Source organism: Microcaecilia unicolor, chromosome 4 (genome assembly GCF_901765095.1).
Source record: "Microcaecilia unicolor chromosome 4, aMicUni1.1, whole genome shotgun sequence".
Lineage (NCBI taxonomy): Eukaryota > Metazoa > Chordata > Amphibia > Gymnophiona > Siphonopidae > Microcaecilia > Microcaecilia unicolor.
Genome location: NC_044034.1, coordinates 287,517,909 through 287,538,310, shown reverse-complemented (window position 1 = coordinate 287,538,310; position 20,402 = coordinate 287,517,909). Strand labels below are relative to the sequence as shown.

General features: G+C 46.1%; 1 protein-coding gene across 1 annotated transcript in view; it reads left to right on the top strand.

Moving 5' to 3' along the window:
- SNRNP200 (small nuclear ribonucleoprotein U5 subunit 200) overlaps positions 1-20,402 on the top strand; it is a 231,109-nt gene that overhangs the window by 121,652 nt on the left and 89,055 nt on the right. Inside the window, 3 exon segments of the mRNA XM_030201646.1 lie at positions 6,556-6,662; positions 6,932-7,050; positions 7,717-7,871. Coding sequence (XP_030057506.1) covers positions 6,556-6,662; positions 6,932-7,050; positions 7,717-7,871 — 381 coding nt within the window.

Below are 20,402 nucleotides of genomic sequence, written 5' to 3'. Positions count from 1 at the left end.
CAGTCTGGCCGACAGACTGAGCAGAGTCATGCAACCGCACGAGTGGTCGCTCCATTCCAGAGTGGTACGCAAGATCTTCCGAGAGTGGGGCACCCCCTCGGTGGACCTTTTCGCCTCTCAGACCAACCACAAGCTGCCTCTGATCTGTTCCAAACTACGGACACACGGCAGGCTAGCATCGGATGCCTTTCTCCTCCATTGGGGGACCGGCCTCCTGTATGCTTATCCTCCCATACCTTTGGTGGGGAAGACCTTACTGAAGCTCAAGCAAGACCACGGCACCATGATTCTGATAGCGCCCTTTTGGCCCCGTCAGATCTGGTTCCCTCTTCTTCTGGAGTTGTCCTCCGAAGAACCGTGGAGATTGGAGTGTTTTCCGACTCTCATTTCGCAGAACGACGGAGCGCTTCTGCACCCCAACCTTCAGTCTCTGGCTCTCACGGCCTGGATGTTGAGGGCGTAGACTTCGCTTCGTTGGGTCTGTCTGAGGGTGTCTCCCGTGTCTTGCTTGCCTCTAGGAAGGATTCCACTAAAAAGAGTTACTTTTTCAAGTGGAGGAGGTTTGTCGTTTGGTGTGAGAGCAAGGCCCTAGAACCTCGTTCTTGTCCTGCACAGAACCTGTTTGAATACCTTCTGCACTTATCAGAGTCTGGCCTCAAGACCAACTCAGTAAGGAATCACCTTAGTGCGATTAGTGCTTACCATTATCGTGTAGAGGGTAAAGCCATCTCTGGAGAGCCTTTAGTCGTTCGATTCATGAGAGGCTTGCTTTTGTCAAGGCCCCCTGTCAAGCCTCCAGCAGTGTCATGGGATTTCAACGTTGTCCTCACCCAGCTGATGAAGCCTCCTTTTGAGCCACTGAATACCTGCCATCTGAAGTACTTGACCTGGAAGGTCATTTTCTTGGTGGCAGTTACTTCAGCTCGTAGGGTCAGTGAGCTTCAGGCCCTGGTAGCTCATGCTCCATATACAAAATTTCACCATAACAGAGTAGTGCTCCGTACTCACCCTTAGTTCCTGCCAAAGGTGGTGTCGGAGTTCCATCTCAACCAGTCAATTGTCTTGCCTTTCCCAGACCGCATACCCGCCCTGCTGAACGTCAGTTGCACACATTGGACTGCAAAAGAGCATTGGCCTTCTACTTGGAGCGGACACAGCCCTACAGACAGTCCGCCCAATTGTTTGTTTCTTTCGACCCCAATAGGAAAGGGGTCGCTGTCGGGAAACGCACCATCTCCAATTGGCTAGCAGATTGCATTTCCTTCACTTACGCGCAGGCTGGGCTGACTGTTGAGGGTCATGTCATGGCTCATAGTGTCAGAGCCATGGCAGCGTCGGTGGCTCACTTGAAGTCAGCCACTATTGAAGAGATTTGCAAGGCTGCGACGTGGTCATCTGTCCACACATTCACATCACATTACTGCCTCCAGCAGGATACCCGACGCGACAGTCGGTTCGGGCAGTCGGTGCTGCAGAATCTGTTTGGGGTTTAAATCCAACTCCACCCTCCAGGACCCGAATTTATTCTGGTCAGGTGAACTCTGAGTTAGTTGTTCTTCGTAGGTCAATTTCTGTTATGCCCTCGCCGTTGCGAGGTTCAATTAACCTGGGTTCTTGTTTTGAGTGAGCCTGAGAGCTAGGGATACCCCAGTCGTGAGAACAAGCAGCCTGCTTGTCCTCGGAGAAAGCGAATGATACATACCTGTAGCAGGTGTTCTCCGAGGACAGCAGGCTGATTGTTCTCACCTACCCTCCCTCCTCCCCTTTGGAGTTGCGTTTTCATCTTTTGCTTGTCATTCAACTGGCGGGAACGGTCGCGCACGGGCGGGAAGACGGCTGCGCATGCGCGGTGGGCGTGCCCTGCGTGCAAGACCGCCCGCAAAGTTTTGTTCCGGTTGGTGGGGGCTGCCGTGGACGTCAACCCAGTCGTGAGAACAATCAGCCTGCTGTCCTCGGAGAACACCTGCTACAGGTATGTATCATTCGCTGTATGTATAGTACCCACCATATATTTTTTTATACATGAAAATGTTGTGTTTACTATAGAGTGAATGTTAAATTGAATCACTATAAAGGTGCTAACTATATAGTTTGTATTCAATATGGAGGTTAAGGTAAAGAGTGTAAATGTTTAAAGAAAATTATATCTATCATATGTTTAAAATGGAGGTGTAGATATGAAATGAAGGAACAGGCAAAAAAATGAGAACTATTATCAACTAAACCCAGAGAAGAGTCAAAAAATAGGCGTCTATATTGGACCAGGTTCTAAGAAACTGGGTTGTTTTTTTTTTTGAGAAAACTAATTTTATCATTACAATTCTCTCTTAAAATCGTGCTTTTCTCTTTTGCCGTTTCTGCTATTAAAATCATTAGATCTAAAGCACATTTGTTTAAAATAAGACACCATTTATCTAAACATTTTTTACTATCTAAAAACATTGTGGGTTTTTTCGTAATACGAGGACCCCTAGGGATCTTCTTCGTTTTACAGTAACTGTTCAGGTACTGGAGCTACTGGGGTTTGTCATCAACTACCCCAAGTCCCACCTACATCCAGTTTGCCAATTGGAATACTTAGGAGCCCTGTTTGATACAGTGCTGGCTCAGGCCTCCCTTCCCCAGGTGAGTGCGGATACCTTAGTATTGCCTCATAGGTCCGCAGCAGCCAGCAGGTTTCAGCTTAACAAATGTTGAGATTGATGGGCCACATGGCCTCAACAGTGCATGTCACTCCCATGGCATGTCTCCTGTTGAGAGTGGCCCAGTGGACCTTAGCTTCCCAAAGGTCTCAGGCGATGGGGAACCTAACAGATGTCATTCGCTTTCCCCCAGAGTTGGTTCACGCTTTTCTCTGGTAGACAGTCTGGTCCAATTTGACCCTGGGACTTCCATTCCAAATTCCACCGCCCCAGAAGGTATTGACCACGGTTACATCCAACCTGGGTTGGGGAGCTTACGTAGGTGGGCTTCACACTTGGGACCAGTGGTTTGCTCACTTCAGTTCCACATCAATCTACTCGAGCACCAGGCCATTTCGAACGCTTTAAAGGCTTTCGGAGATTGACTCCAGAACTAAATTCTTCTTATTCAAACAGACAACCAGGTTGTGATATTTTATGTCAACGAGAAGGGGGGTACAGCCTTTAGTTGTTTGCTTCATGAGAGGTTTGTTGCTGACAAAACCCCCTGCCAAACCCATTCTCATGGGATCTCAACATAGTCCTCACCCAGCTGATGAAAATTCCTTTTGAGCCTCTGCATTGCTGTCATCTGAAATATATGATCTGGAAAGTTGGTGGCAGTCACTTCGACTTGCAGAGTCAGTGAGCTCCACTCCCTGGTAGCTCATGCACCATATTCAAAGTTTCATCACAACCGAATAGTTTTCCGCATGCATCCTAAGTTCTGTCCTAAGTGTGCTGCATACTTTAGACTGCAAGCGAACGTTAGCCTTTTACCTAGAGTGGACTCAAGCCCATAGACAGTCCACCCTGCTTTTTATTTCTTTTGACCCCAACAGGATGGGAGTGGCCATCGGCAAACGCACACTTTCAAATTGGATAGCTGATTGTATCTCCTTTGCTTATGCTCAGGCTGGGCTGATTCTTGAGGGACATGTCACGGCTCACAATGTCAGGGCCATGGCTGTGTCGGTAGCCCACTTGAGAGCAGCCTCCTTAGAGGCGATTTGCAAGGCTGCAACGTGGTTTTCTGTCCACACTTTCACATCCCCACGACTGTCTTGATCAGGATACCTGACATGACAGTCGGTTTGGACAAGCAGTTCTGCAGAATTTGTTCGGTGTCTAAAATCCAACTCGTCCCTCCTAGGCCCTGTTTTTTGTTCTGTTCCAGGCTGCGTCTACAGCTAGCAGATATATAGCTTCAGGTTGACTGGAGTTTTAGTCTCAACGTTTCGAGACTCAATTATCCCAGCTTTCTTGTTTTCTGTGACCCCAGTAGCTACAGTGTGGCAAAACAGGGGATTTTCAAGCCTTTGAATTGTATTAATAATTTCATAACATGTATTTCTCTTGTTTGGCCATCAGTTGGTGGTGGTTCTTTGTTTTAAAGCTGTTGCAGGGAAGGCAGTTTTCTTTTCAGTTTAAGCCCTGTGGAAAGGCAACCTGCAGTGCCATTGGCCAGATACTTTCAAAGTTGGTGCTCTGATTGGCCCTGGAGTTCAAATCCAGCCAGGGGGACCTGAATTTTCCCCACACTCAGCTAGGGAGTTTAGAGGGTAAACATCTCTTCCTTGAGACCCTGTTCAAGACCTGTGAGCAGTTATTTTCCTGAACTTCCCCAGGTGCTGCCACAGTAGTGACAAAGTGTTTAGATTAGTTTTAATATTGTTCCTTATTCAGTTACCTGTTATTGCTTGTTGTTTTTCCAACTGTTTTATATCATTCACTATTCTGTTTCTGCAATAATAAACCAATTAGATCTGATGTCTTGGACTGACTAAGATTCCTGGTGGTTTGTGTTTTGGGTCTGTGAGTGCTTTCTAGGAACTGTGAGACCTCTGAGAGTGAGGCCCCAGTGGCTTAGAAATCACTGGGGAATAAATTGATAGCGGGAGACTCGCCCAGAAGCAAGTGAGACCCAGTCAGTGGGACGAGGGTGTCAATATAGAGCATATGCACAGGTGCAGGAGGGCTTGAGCAGTGCTGGGGACAGACCCTCTAAGTGGCCACAGGGTTACCCCCAGGTGGGTGCCAGGTGTTCCATGACCTAGGGATTCCCAGTTGTGAGAATAGGAAGGCCTGCTTGTCCTTGGAAAAAGCAAAGATCCTTACCTGTAGCTGGTGTTCCGTAAGGACAGTAGGCCAGTTATTCTCACATACCCTCCCACCTCCTCTAGGATTTGAATTTGGTGGTATGTTATCTGCTTTTTACTTTTTCACCTGACTGGAGGACCCACACTCGCATGTTGGGCACAAAGGCACCCATGCATGCGTGGTGGGACACTGCTAGAAGCTTCTACATTACTCGCAAGTCAGCGTTTGCACTGAGCTTCTTTGGGTGACGTCACCCAAATGTGAGAATATTCGACCAGCTGTCCTCGGAGAACACCAGCTACAGGTAAGTATCATTGTTCTATTTTCTTTCATTGAATCCTCCTAACCCAGACTAGAATATTCCTGGGATGTCAAAGCTATTCTGACTTCTGTTTCTCTTGAGTCTCCTTATACTGCCCCTTCTCCTTCTGTTGCCTCTAGTGAAAGCTTAAGATGGGTTGTGTTACTTTTTTTTCCATTTAATGTTGTACTGTTTTAATGTTGTTGTTGGCTCCATTCAACTGCTTTGATATTAGGATACTGGTAAGCATCTCATCTGTACCACCACTTTAATACAGTGAGGTTGTTGCAAAAAATTATGGTCCTTCTAGAATGGTCTAGGAAGTTCAAGGAAATGAAAATAACAAATAGACTTTTTCCATACCTTTCTCACGACACAACCCACATAGCCCTGTCACTCAGTATATTTCTCTTCATATGTTGCACACATCCTCCCTCACCCACCATACATCTTTGAGACCATTCCTCACTCACTACATATCTGCAACATTCCATAACACACACACACATCCTCACCCTACATATCTGTTGAACTACCCCACACACACCCTCCCACTCTTGCATTGTCCCCCCTCACCTAACACACATACTGTTCTCCACCCTTTCCTTCTCTCTTGCACTCTTCTCCCCCTTCCCTACAACAGATATCATGCATACCCCCTCACCCACTATACATGCTCTTACGTGCTTCTCCCTCCCCTTTGCACTGTATCTGTCCCCTTGCACACTTCTACCCAGACACACACACACACACACACACACTCTTTAAGACATGGGTGCTTCAGCTGAGTTTAATTGGGTCCACACTTAATCATCTTGTAATATCACAAAACGGTGTTTCCCTTGGTAACAGTGTGGAGCCAGCCATATGTGTATAAGAAAAAGCATTCTAAGCATATGTGAATACATTGCATCTGAAAGGTGAGCAGAGAAATTCTGTACTGAGCATTCAGACTTCAGTCTCAGAGTACCTAAAGCAGCAATTATATTGTGTGCTTATACAAGTGAGCAGGACAATGCGTAGCTGCAGGGTGATCACAACTATTAAACAGGATTAGGTAATCACTTGGGGCTGCAGCTTTTGGGAGACACCAAAGAGCTCACCTGTAGCCAAAACAAAATAGGTCCTGACAACCACACAGATTCAAGGAAACGGGAGGTACTTTTATCAGCAGCGGGTGGGCAGTTTTAAAATAGCCCTTTTACCCAGATTTTTCGGGATGGGATAGTGTTAGGATGGTCATAATTGGAGGGACCAAAGAACATAAAAGTTAATTGGAGGAGGTGGAAGGCTGAAGATTTTCCTAGTGAATCTAATACATTTGCACTGGATAGCCACCAAATTCACTTCTGGGGCAGTTTGGTGAAACCATTGCACACTCAATATCTAGACTTATTATTTCTAGGATGACAGAGCAAACAGAACTTAGATGTGACTCTCTCTCATAATAGCATTTAATCTCTCTGCTTTCAGTCTGCAGGACGCCTCATGCGAGCAATCTTTGAGATTGTCCTCAACCGGGGATGGGCACAGCTAACAGACAAAACCTTGAACTTGTGCAAAATGATTGACAAGAGAATGTAAGAGAAACCATTTCTATAAAAATCTTATCAGGCTTTGTACCATCTCCTGCCTATCTCAATCTCTGTACCATCTTTGTCTTACCCCTTCTCTGACCCATCCTTGAACCTGTTTCTGCTTTATCTTATGAAATTAGCCATTACTGTGGTCCCAGTTCGACTCTGTCCTCCATTCTATTCTGCCCTGACATTTCAGCAAATGTCATGGCTTCTCACCCTGACACTGCTTTTTTCTGATGTTTTATGTTAGCTTTTCTTTGTCTCTATAGGTGGCAGTCCATGTGCCCATTACGTCAATTCCGGAAACTTCCTGAGGAAGTTGTAAAGAAAATAGAAAAGAAAAACTTTCCATTTGAGCGACTCTATGACCTGAACCACAATGAGATAGGTAAGAACACCCCCCCCCCCCCCCCCCCAAAGATTGTTCATGTTTTCTGCCATGATATGTATTTACATGCCTCCTGCTGTAACCCTCAAACCATGCGTCAGCCTCGGTCTTGTACTCCCTTACACACATGACCCAGCTCTAACTCCCCACCTCATTACATATGCCTTCTCCCCCAGCCCGATTTTTCTCTGTGGGCAAGCAGGGGATGTGTTCCCGCATGTGTGGGTAACATCATCCCTGATGTTACCCATACAGTTACTCTCTTAAGTTCAGAAAAACCTAAATAGGGCCTACTGACTGTGCACAGATGTTTTCTCTCCCCAGGGTCCCCCCCCCCCCCCCCCCCATCTACCAGTCTGTTGGACATATTTAACTTGCCACACAAACAGAAGAAAAAGCATGATCTGTAGTGCCAAAAGGCTATGTTCAGGCACTGGTAGGGATTGATGGTACAAGGCAAAACATCGTCTCTTCCCAAGGACCTGTCTAAAGTACCTGCAGAATTGAGCAACAATGTGCTATAGAATCCAACCCTGACATGCCTCAAGAACCTAGGGCAGTAATTTACACTGGATTTTGATTGTACGACCTTGTGCTAGGCTCTATATGTGGTATATGCACTAGTTGGTGTCTTATAGTAATAGGCTACTTCATGTCTCTTTGCAGGAGAGCTAATCCGGATGCCTAAGATGGGAAAGACTATTCATAAGTATGTGCATCTCTTTCCAAAGCTGGATCTTTCTGTCCACTTACAGCCCATCACAAGGTCCACGCTGAAGGTGGAGCTCACAGTCACCCCTGACTTCCAGTGGGATGAGAAGGTGAGATGTGGAACTGACTAAATGAATCGGAGAAATATGGCCTGATAGAGAAAAGGTACAAGCAGAGGGGTAGATATTTCAGCCTGCAACTGTCAGTTTTTAAGCCACTTATAGCTGTTAGCTGAATTAACCCCAGATATCAATGCTGAGCGTGTCCAGACTCCGGCATTGAATATCCAGGTATGTGCTGCCACCTGGAAGTTAACCAGGCAACCAGTATTCAGATCAGTGCATGGTTAGCTCCACGGATAAAGTTAAGACAGACTTTTTGCTGTCCTAACTTTATCTGCTTTCTTAGCCAGTTTGCAGACTGAATATCCCCACTAGCTGGTTAAGTGCTGGCTATCCCCACAGACTGCCCCGGCAGTAACTGGACAGTGCTTGAGCGGTCAGAGGCAGTGATGTGCTGGAGCTGGCTCACAAGAGCCAGTTAGATTTTTTTGAAAATCTGCGAACTGGTTGTTGCGCCAGATCAGCTGGGGCAAGAGTGATCCTCCATCCTATGCTCCTGCCCATACAATGTCTCACAAGATTGCCACAGAAATCCTGGCAGTCATTTTCTGTATGGAGAGTGTGTGGACACTATGAACAGGACTGTAAGAGGATCGCTAGTGCCCCAGCTGACCACTGGACTACCAGGGCTGTGTAAGGTAGACCACAGGAGAGGACAAGCTGCGTGGATGAGAAGGGGACAAGCTGCGTGGATGGGAGGGAGAGTAAAGGATGAGCTGCGTGGATGGGAGGGAGAGAAAAGGATGAGCTGCGTGTATGGGAGGGAGAGAAGAGGACTAGCTGCGTGTGGATGAGAGGGAGAGTCAGTGCTCTTTTTGTGCTGGTATGCGCCAGTACAGCGTACCGGCACCTTTTTTGTAGGTCCCCTCCACCTGCCTACCAGCTCCGTGCCGACGACCCTCTTCTCCTGCCACCCGGCACCGTGATGACCCAGCCTTAAAAAAAAATCTACGAAGCGGCGGAGTGGTGCCTCATGTCTGCCTGTAAAAGAAGAAAAATCGCCTCGTCGGCCGGCCTTCCCTCGCTGTGTTCCACCCTTGCAGAAATAGGGTCATCACAGTGCTGGGTGGCAGGAGAAGAGGGTCGTCGGCACGGAGCTGGTAGGCAGGTGGGGACTGGGTCGGGGAGGGGGGCTCAGATGGGTATGGGTGGCTGGAGGGAGGGGGAGCAGGGAAACGAGGATAGTCGCTGGATATGGGTGGAGGGCAGGGGAGAAGGGGGTTGTTGGACATGGGTGGATGGCAGGGGGGACAGGAGGGTCGCTGAACATGGGTGGATGGCAGGGGGAAGAGAGAATCGCTGGACATGGGTGGCTGGCAGGGGAGGGCAGGGGGGACAGGAGGGTCGCTGGACATGGGTAGATGGCAGGGGGAAGAGAGAATCGCTGGACATGGGTGGAGGGCAGGGGAGAAGGGGGGGTTGCTGGACATGGGTGGAGGGCAGGGGGGGACAGGAGGGTCGCTGGACATGGGTAGATGGCAGGGGGAAGAGAGAATCGCTGGACATGTGTGGATGGCAGGGGGGACAGGGGGTTTCTGGACATGGGTGGATGGCAGGGGGGACAGGAGGGTCGCTGGACATGGGTGGATGGCAGGGGGGACGGGGGGTTGCTGGACATGGGTGGATGGCAGGGGAGGACGGGGGATAGGAGGGTCGCTGGACATGGGTGGATGGCAGGGGAAGAGAGAATCGCTGGACATGGGTGGATGGCAGGGGGGACGGGGGGGGTCGCTGGACATGGGTGGATGGAGGGCAGGGGAGAGGAGGGCTGCTAGACAAGGGTGGATGGAGGAGAGGGAAAGGAGAGAAGAAATGCTGGACATGGATGGAGGTGAGGGAAGAGTGAGGAAGGAGATGAGATGAGGGAAAAGGAAGAGAGGAGAAAAACTGCATGTTTTTTATGGCCCCCTATTTTGTATCAGTTGAGGGTCTGTCCCTATTCTGTATGTGAGACTGAGGTGAAGGATTCTGCTGGCATGTAGTGTCTGTGTATGAATCCGTAAAAGTTCAGCTTGTTTCAGTTTTCCAGTAGTGGGTATATTGGTATATAGAGTGAGAAATAGTCTTACATTAAATCATATGTTAGACTTAATGTCAATAAATTTATTGTGAAAAAGGTTCTTGGATGAATAGCAAACATAGGTTGGCTACAGATACGAGTGCAGCAAAAATCAACCAAAATATTCTGCGAAAATCAATTGGCCATTTGGGAATTTACAGTAAAGAATACTGTATTTTATGTTTAAACAGTTTTTATTATCATTTCAGCATATTAATTCCAAACAGTACATTTTACTTGACACATTTCCCAACTGAATTATGCTGCATAAATCACACACATTACTGAACAGTATTCAAAACTTTTTAACATTTTTCTCCCCCGTCCTAGTTCCCTCTACCCCCTTAATTGTCTATGAGTTTTAATGGTTGAACACGTTTATTAGCATTTAGCATATTTATCATACACTGCTTCTTACTAGGCTAAATCATCAACAGCTTATGCTCTATAAGCCAAATCAATTCTGATCAAGTTCTTTACACTTGCCATTTCCCCCCCTCCCTTTCTCCTCAGCCTCTCCCTCCCCGCCTCCCCTCCCATCCCCTTGGTATTCATTCATCCAACTAGCCTACATGTTCAGTGCTCTTTTAGTATCTCCTATATTCCCTTATCCCCTCCGGGCTTGGTTCTGATAGCCCGGGGGGTCCCTCCCTCCCCTTCCCTGCATGTCAACCTTATATGTAGGGCTGTTTTGTAGGGGGATTCACTCCCCATGTCAGGGTCACAGCAAATTAAGAAGCAGACTTCGTCCTTGCGGGTTTAGTTCTTGTATGTAATGATCCCAGATCTTTACAAAACTTTTCTTCCGTTTCGGTGATCCCTTTGCTTCCCTGGCTTCCCAAGTGGCCAACTCGTGCACTTGGTTTCTCCAATGCCAGTAAGCCGGAGGGTCTGGTGAAGTCCAATTTTGTAAAATAGTTTTTCTGGCCACCAAACATACTTTGCGACACCATGTTCTATCTCCCCCAGTCTGCGCTTGGAATGCTGTTTGTGTATCTAGTACATAATGATCCCAGGTTCCATCCACGGGCTTCTTTACTATAAGAGACATAAATCTCTGGATCTCTCCCCAAAAAGCTTTCACTCTTGGACATCCCCAAAAGGCATGGTATAGAGTGTGGGGCATGTGATCACATTTAACACATTTCTCCGCTGCTGTGCCGCCTATGTGTCCCCGTTGCCGTCCAGACATGTAGGCCCTCACCACCACTCTAAATCCACATTCTCTAAGTCTCTCATCTATAGTGAGGGTCGGGATATGTGCCAGTGTTGTCCCAATGTCCCATCCCGCTAGAGTGGTTCCCGATTCTTTTTCCCACTTTTGTATGACATAGTTTAAGTTGTGTGGTGGAGTTCGTTTCTGCAGCATTTTATATATGATTGATACTGTCACCCCCGTCGCCTCCATGAGTTGGAAGAATGTCCGTACTTTACCCCCTATTTTCCTCTGTAAATCTGATTGGTGTAGGGCTAAGATGTAGTGTTTGGCTTGGGCATAAGCGAATCGGTCTCCCCATGTAGCCCCAATCTGTGCCTGCAGTTGCTCAAACGGGATAATTGTCGCTCCAGCTCCTAATAAATGCTCCACTCTTATAATTCCTAGTTGTCCCCATCTGAAAAATACCGAATTATTTTGACCTGGTTCAAAATTCGGGTTCCCTCTCAATGATAAGAGCTCTGATGTTGTGGCACTCCCTCCCAACTTTTTAATCATCACCCTCCATGCTGCCTTCAACGGTTGAAGCAATAAACAGCGTCTGAGGTGAGCCGGGAGCCGGTCCTGTTTCAGATGCAGCAAAGTGACCATGTCATAAGGGGCGAAATATTCTTCTTCTACGTCTAGCGGTGTAAATAAGTTAGTCTGGCCAACCCAGTCTCCTATATGCCTTAATAGACATGCCTGATTATATCCGGCCAGATTTGGCAATCCTAGGCCTCTATGACCCCATCCTCCCACTAATAACGGAGTTTGCATTTTGGGTTTCTTTTGTGCCCAGCAAAACCTACTCATTACCCTCTGGACTCTCGTCAGATCTCTCTTCAATACTCTCACGGGGAGCGTCTGCATGAGGTATAACCATCTCGGGAGTATTACCATTCTAATTAGATTTATCCTGCCTCTCAGCGTCATTGGGAGACCTTCCCATTTCTCTAACTGGCGTTTAGTCTCATCCACCATGATGTTGATGTTAATCTCATATAAGTTCTCTAAGTCCATGGTCAATCTGATTCCTAAATATTTAAATTGTTTATCTGCCCATCTCAAGGGAAAATCCTGATTCCATAATTGCTTAACTGTTTGCGATGAAGCTAGCGCTTCAGATTTTGCTAAATTCAGCTTAAGGCCTGCATAGTCTCCATATTCTTTTAGAATTTCCATTAACGCCGAGAGGGATGCCCGCGGTTCCGTGATCATAACTAATAGGTCATCCGCAAAGGCCGCTATTTTGAATACTGAACGCCCCATTTGTATCCCCTTTACTAACGGGTTCTCTATTATCTCTCGAATCAATGGATCAAGAGTCAAGACAAATAGCATCGGGGATAAGGGGCACCCCTGACGAGTTCCCCGTTGTATTAAGAACTCCTCTGATTCCACCCCATTGACTCTTATTTTTGCCTTCGGCCTATGATATAGGGTCCGTACTGCCGCCAAAAACCTGCCGTTAAACCCATATTTTTCCAGCGTCGCGAACAGGAACGCCCAGTGTACTCTATCAAAAGCCTTTTCGGCATCAAAACTGATAAGTAGAGACTGGGCGCCCCTGCGCCTCCGCATTTCCAAGGCCGCTATGATTTTCCTGAGGTTTTTAGCTATTACTCTGCCTTCTACGAAGCCCACTTGTGCCTCATGTATTAACCTTGGCAGTACTCTTTTTATCCGGTTAGCCATTATTTTTGCCAACAATTTAAAATCCACATTCAGAAGAGAAATCGGACGATATGACTCCGGATTTAATAAGTCTCTCCCCGGTTTTGGTAGCACCACTATTTGCGCCAAAGCCAATCCATCCGGCGATTGCTCCATATCTATCATTTTATTAAAATAATTGGTCAAAGTTGGGGCAATGCTGTCTCCTAATATTTTATAAAATTCTATTCTTAGCCCATCTGGGCCTGGTGCTTTTTGCCGTTTTCCTTGTGCTATCCCCAGTAACACTTCCTCCACTTCAACTGGCTTGTTCATTTTGTCTCTATCTTGCTGACTAATAGATGGTAAGTTTAAATTGTCTAAATACATAGACTCTGGCAATCCTTGCTCTTCCGGCTTTGCGTAGAGTTTACTATAGAATGCGGCGAAAGTTTGGCAGATTTGCTCAGCCTTAGTCTCTATCTTTCCCTGCCCTCCCCGTATTTGGAGTATTTGTCTCTTACTGCCTCTTGGATTAGCCAGTCTAGCCATCAGACGCCCTGCCTTATTGCCGAACCTGTGTAGCTGATATTTGTAGTACAGCTGAGATTTAGATGCCCGCTGGTGTAACAACATGTTGAGTGCCGTCTGTGTTTCTAAGAGTTTGCTACGGTGGGCGTCTGTTTGTCTCTGTCCATATGCTTTCCGGGCTTGACAGACCAATGCACTCAAACGCAAAATTTCCCTGTTTCGGGCTTTCTTCAGATGGTGATAGTAACTAATTATTTCCCCACGTAGTACTGCCTTTGCTGCATCCCAAAACAAAACCGGGTCTCCTGTATGTTGTGTGTTCAGAGCCATATAATCTTCCCATCGTTCCTTTAATTTCTCTCTGAATGTCCTATCATTGAACAACTCTAGTGGGAACTGCCAAGAGCCGCCCCCAGATCCCGTGTCTCCCATGTTCCACTCTATATACACCCATGCATGGTCTGATATCGTGTAAGGCCCTATATTTACTTCTCTGATCCCTCCAAACATGGCTTCTGATGTGAGTATGTAGTCTATTCTAGCTTGAGATGTATGCGCCCGTGCATGGTGGGTGTAATCCCGCTCACCCGGATGTAGGACTCTCCACGTATCTACTAAGTCCATCATCTGTCCTAGTCGCTTCAGGCCCTTATTGGACGCCGTGTTATCACTCCTCTGCCCCCTAGAGCTGTCTATTGAGGGATCCCACACCGTGTTAAAGTCTCCCCCCACTAGTGTATGAGTTTTAGAGTGTTGGAGAAGATGGGCTATTACTTGGTTGTAAAATTGCTTGTCATATTGATTTGGTGCATAGAGGTTACAAATTAGGATCTTTTGGCCCGCCATCTCCACCTCCACCAACACATATCTGCCCTTTGGATCTCCTTTGAGAAGTCGGACTGCCGCTGCTACCCCTTTCCTAATTAGCACCGCCACTCCTCCTTTCTTCCCCTGTGCTGCTGCTGAAATACATTCCTCCACCCACCATGTCTTTAACTTAGTGTGTTCTTCTTGGCTAAGGTGTGTTTCTTGTAGCAAAGCGATGTCTATTTTATGTCTCTGCAAATGCTGCAATATTTTTGTTCTTTTAATCGGTGAGTTGATACCTCCCACATTCCAGGTGACACATCTAACCATAATCTATAGATGAATTGTATCGTGTCTGCCTCGCTACTAAATCAACTTCTTCTTGCAGAAGGGCATCCCAGCCTATGCCCCTCCGTTCCTGACATCGTTCATGATTCACCCCTTGCCCTTGATCTTTCTTTTTCCCCCATACATTGGTTGACCGCCTACCCCCCTCTAATTCCCCCCTTGCCCTCTTTTCCCCCCCCTTTGCCTGTTTCCTCCCTCTTCCCATCTCATTCCCCATTCCCCCAGACTTGTGTCCCTCAGGAAGGGACCAATCACTTTTAACGCCTCCAATCCTCCCCCCCTGCATTGTTCAGAACATTAGCATTATAACCCTGCATCTCATTTCTTTGTGTTTACCATCATTAAAGCCGTACCTTCAAAAACAGAAAGGGGAAAGGAAGGACGAAAGATAGTGAAACAAATGGGAACCTCCTATACATCATCTCAATACATTGTTCAAGACTCATTTTGCATGTTTTGGGAGACCCCTCATTTGCATTTCATCTATACCAGTATTGCTTTGTTTTCATCCCTTCCCCTCAGTATGTTCTCTTCATGGTCCCCAGCATCTACAAACAGGTGAAGGAAAAACAGAAAAACAACTTAACATTTCTTAAACAATTCTGTTCTCACGTCTGGAGGTGCTGGCCTTGCTCCTACTCCAGATCCTCTCTTTCTCTTTAGATCTTATAGTTTCCAAGTCCCTCATATTTGGGGCTCCAAACTGACATTTAACTTCCCCAAACAGTTCTTGCGTTTGCTGATCGGTGTCTGCTTAAGATGGGGAAGCATATTTGGGGCTCCAAACTGACATTTAACTTCCCCAAACAGTTCTTGCGTTTGCTGATCGGTGTCTGCTTAAGATGGGGAAGCAGTGCTGGTTTCGGTCACCTCTCCCTTCTCCAGCCGCTGTAGAAATCCTTTTGCTTCTTCCACCGATTCATAGAGATGAATTACCCCATTATGGGTGACTCTCAATCGCGCTGGGTATAACAACGCGAAGCGAATCTTCAGGTTAAATAATTGTGAGCAGATTGGGGAAAAAGCACGTCTTTTCTCTGCTACCCCCATCGAGTAGTCCTGAAAGCAAAGAATCTTCTTCTGCTCATACTGCAGAGTGTTCTCATTCCTCGCGGCTTGTAGGATCCACTGTTTATGGGCGAAGTTTAACACCTTCAGGATTATAACTCGCGGCTTAGCGGCTTGCTCTCGACGTACCCCTAGTCGGTGGGCTCTTTCCACTCTCAGGGGGCCGATGGTGTCTGGGAATTTTACTCTTGCTGTGAGCCAGCGCTCCAAAACCCCCACCAGATCTCTGCCTCCTATGGCTTCGGGGAATCCCACTAATCGTAAGTTATTTCTTCGGGACCGGTTTTCAAGGTCCTCTATTTTTTGTTCCATCGTTTCTATTTGTTCCCGCAGTTGTTTTTGTCCGGCTTCCACTTCTGTGACCCGATCTTCCACTTCACTCGTTCGGGTCTGGAACGCTATGCATTCCCGCGTCAAGTCCTCCATGCGGGTCTGTAGCTTCTCTAATTTAGAGTCTATGGGTGATAATCTCCTTTCCAGAAGCTCTTCTAGTACCGTGGTCATTTCAGCCGTTATTTCGGCGACCCACGTGGATGAGACCGAGGAGCCGATCATGCTGGGTGAGGCCGCCATCTTTGTATCCGCCGATTTCTGCCGCAAGCGTTCCTTGGTGCTTGCTTTTGTTGTCATTTCTTTACCTGGCTCCCGCAACGATTGCCAGGACTTCAACCTTCCTTCCGATGTTGTTCAAGCTGGCGTTTTAGGGTTGTAAATAGCCCGAATCTTAGGGGGGGCAAGGATCGAGGTCGGAGAGTGCTTTACATGCGTCCTCTCTCCGGCATGGCGTCACGTGATCTCCAAGAATACTGTATTTTTAATATTATTTGTAAGTTGGTTGCTGCCTTTGCATATCATTTGTACCAGTAAAATGTACCAGCTCAAAACACTGCAGCCAGACTCATATTCGGAAAGGCAAAATACGAAAGCGCCAAACCCCTACGAAAAAAGATGCACTGGCTTCCACTTAAAGAACGTATTACGTTCAAAGTATGCACCCTTGTTCATAAAATTATTCATGGAGACGTACCAACCTATATGTCAGACCTGATAGACCTACCACACAGGAACGCTAGGAAATCATCCCGCATATTCCTCAATCTCCATTTCCCAAATTGCAAAGGTCTCAAATACAAACTAATGTATGCGTCAACCTTTTCCTACCTGAGCACACAAATTTGGAATGCGTTACCGCACAAATTAAAAACAATCCATGAATTAGCTAACTTCCGAATTCTACTGAAGAATCATCTCTTTAATAAGGCATACAACAATGATCAACAAATATAAACTCCTATACACGTATCCAAAATTACCTCTACTATATCATGTTTTTTACCATTATGATACCCAAGATCTTGTAATTACTACTAATGTATTCTTTCCTATACAATTCTTATATATTTCTTGTATATTTCTTAATATGTTTAACTTGTTGAAACACCGTTATGTACTATCATTATCATACCACCCAAAATCCTACAGTCATCATTACATGTATACTTTTTCATGTATTTCTGTTACTCATGATGTATTGTAAGCCACATTGAGCCCGCAAAGAGGTGGGAAAACGTGGGATACAAATGCAATAAATAAATAATAGTTACATACATATCTGCGGGTGGTTGGACTCAAACTAAAGGGAGGGTTGGACTCAAACTAAAGGTGATGGGACTGAACCAAGCTCCTACAAAAAGGACAGGTTTATTCTGACTCCTAAATCCCATACTCTTCTCAAATTGACTGGCATTAGGTGCTGGGACTGAACCAAGCTCCTACAAAAAGGACAGGTTTATTCTGACTCCTAAATCCCATACTCTTCTCAAATTGACTGGCATTAGGTGCTGGGACTGAACCAAGCTCCTACAAAAAGGACAGGTTTATTCTGACTCCTAAATCCCATACTCTTCTCAAATTGACTGGCATTAGGTGAGAAACCTACCTGATATTGTCTAAAATTTTTAAGGCTTGTTGCTTAATCAATTTAATTAGCACTGGGAAACCTCTCTTTGTCTTATTTTCTTTCTTTCTGTTCCTGCCAAACTCTGATAGAGGGGAGGGGCATTTTTACATAGCTGACACTGCTATAATTATTGGCAATATCTAGATTTATTTAAAAGGAAAGTTATTAATATCTTAGGGCAGTTTTAAAAAGTATAATAAATTGTAAAGTGCTGGATCAGACACTACCATTTTGGTCCATTCAACTAGAGAATTCCCTTGATAGCAGCACTTAAGCTGACCCATTGGGACTTATAATCCCACCCACCCTCCCCACAACCCACCCACCCCAGGGTTGTCCACTCATTTATAGACAAACCAAACCTTATTAACTTTACTCCACAGTCATACACAGGCAGTCTTGCAGGCAGATACTCCAACATAGTACACCTGTTCATACCCATTTCAACCAATCAGGATGACTTTTATTCTCTGCAATAATTGTGCTGCTTTGGTTTCAAGGCCAATCATCTGGAAACTTAAAGCTTGTCCTATCTGCCTTCAGCTATCTACTTTAAAACAAGAGCTATATAAGTAATGCAAGAATTAGATGCAATTAAAGCAACTTATAGGACTGTGCAGAATCATAACTTCTCACCACTGCCTCAGAGAATAAAACCACAAAGGAACAGATGGCTCACAGTAGGCTCAGGCAGAATTCGTCATGTGACACAGAAGCATCCACCCGCACAAGTGTTGCCACTACAAAATTCTTTTGCTCCACTACAGCACTGTGATGTTCCTGAAACTAAAATTGAAGCAGAAAAAAAAGAAAAAGCAAAGAAGAGGGAACAAAAAGAGGAGAAGGTACCCAAAGACAAAAGACACTCACAAATCACTAAACCCAAAACACAAACAAGGAAATGTAGTTGGAAAGCAATGACCACAAATGCTCACAGTCTAAGCAATAAAATTCATGACCTTCAAGCCCTGATGTTGGAGACTGACTTGGACATAGTTGCAGTCACAGAGACATGGCTCCATTGTTCCCATGAATGGGATGTAAACATACCAGGCTATAATCTTTTTAGGAAGGATAGAGAGGGACGTAAAGGTGGAGGAGTAGCTCTGTATGTGAGAGATGATATCGCAGCAACTGAAATGACAGGGAAGTGGGGAAAGGAAGAAGCAATATGGATCACCTTAAAAAGAGAGGATAGAACCTTGGTCCACGTGGGTGTTGTATATAGACCCCCGACACAATTGGAAGAACTAGATAAAGATCTGATCGCTGATATTCAAAAGTTGGGGAAGAAAAGAGAGGTGCTGCTGTTGGGAGATTTTAATCTGCCGGATGTAGATTGGAAGGTTCCGTCTGCAAAATCGGAAAGGAGTAGAGAGATTGTGGATGCTTTCCAAAGTGCTCTGCTCAGACAAATGGTGAACGAACCCACGAGGGAGGGAGCCACGTTGGATCTGGTGCTCACGAATGGGGATAGTGTGTCAAATGTCCGAGTGGCTGCACACCTGGGAAACAGTGACCATCAAACGGTTTGTTTTGATGTAACAGCTCATGTGGATGGCGGCCACTCCAAACTCAAAGTCCTGGATTTCAAGCGAGCTGACTTTAACAAAATGGAAGAATACCTGAGGAAGGAGCTGATGGGCTGGGAGGACATAAGAGAAGTGGAAGGACAGTGGTCCAGGCTAAAAGAAGTAATAAACAGGGCCACAGACCTTTATGTAAGGAGGGTAAATAAAAGCAAGAGAAAAAGGAAACCGATATGGTTTTCAAAGCAAGTGGCTGAGAAAATAAAGGCTAAAGAGTTAGCGTTCCAGAAATACAAAAAATCTCAAGTAGAGGAACACGGGGAGGAATACCGGATGAAACTGAAAGAAGCCAAGAGAGAGGTACGTCTGGCGAAGGCGCAAGCGGAAGAACAAATGGCTAGAAATGTACGGAGGGGAGACAAAAACTTCTTCAGGTATATTAGTGAAAGGAGAAAGACTAAAAAGGGGATTGTGAGACTAAAAGATACAGCAAAACGCTATGTAGAAAATGATGAAGAAAAAGCCAATTTGCTAAATAGATACTTTTGTTCTGTTTTTACTGAAGAAAATCCTGGGGAAGGACCGAGAGGGACTGGCAAAAGTACACCTGAAAACGAAGTGGATAGAGCACCGTTCACGGAAGAGAGTGTATATGAACAACTTGGAAAGCTAAAGGTGGACAAAGCCATGGGGCCGGACGGGATCCACCCCAGAATACTGAGGGAGCTCAGAGAGGTTCTGGCGGGTCCTCTTAAAGATTTGTTTAATAAATCCTTGGAGACGGGAGAGGTTCCGAGGGATTGGAGAATGGCGGAGGTGGTCCCTCTTCACAAAAGTGGGGATAGGGAAGAAGCTGGAAACTACAGGCCGGTAAGCCTCACTTCGGTTATTGGAAAAGTAATGGAAGCCATGCTGAAGGAAAGGATAGTGAATTTCCTGGAAGCCAATAAGTTGCAAGATCCGAGACAACATGGTTTCACCAAAGGGAAGTCGTGCCAAACGAATCTCATTGAATTCTTTGACTGGGTGACGGGAGAACTAAATCAAGGACGTGCTATGGACGTCATCTACTTAGATTTCAGCAAGGCTTTTGACACGGTTCCCCACAGGAGGCTCTTGAATAAACTAGAAGGGCTGAAGATAGGACCCGAAGTGGTGAACTGGATTAGGAACTGGTTGACGGGCAGACGCCAGAGGGTGGTAGTGAATGGAGTTCGCTCGGAGGAGGGAAAGGTGAGTAGTGGAGTGCCTCAGGGATCGGTGCTGGGGCCCATTCTGTTCAATATATTTGTGAGTGACATTGCCGAAGGGTTACAAGGTAAAGTTTGCCTTTTTGCGGATGACACCAAGATTTGCAACAGAGTGG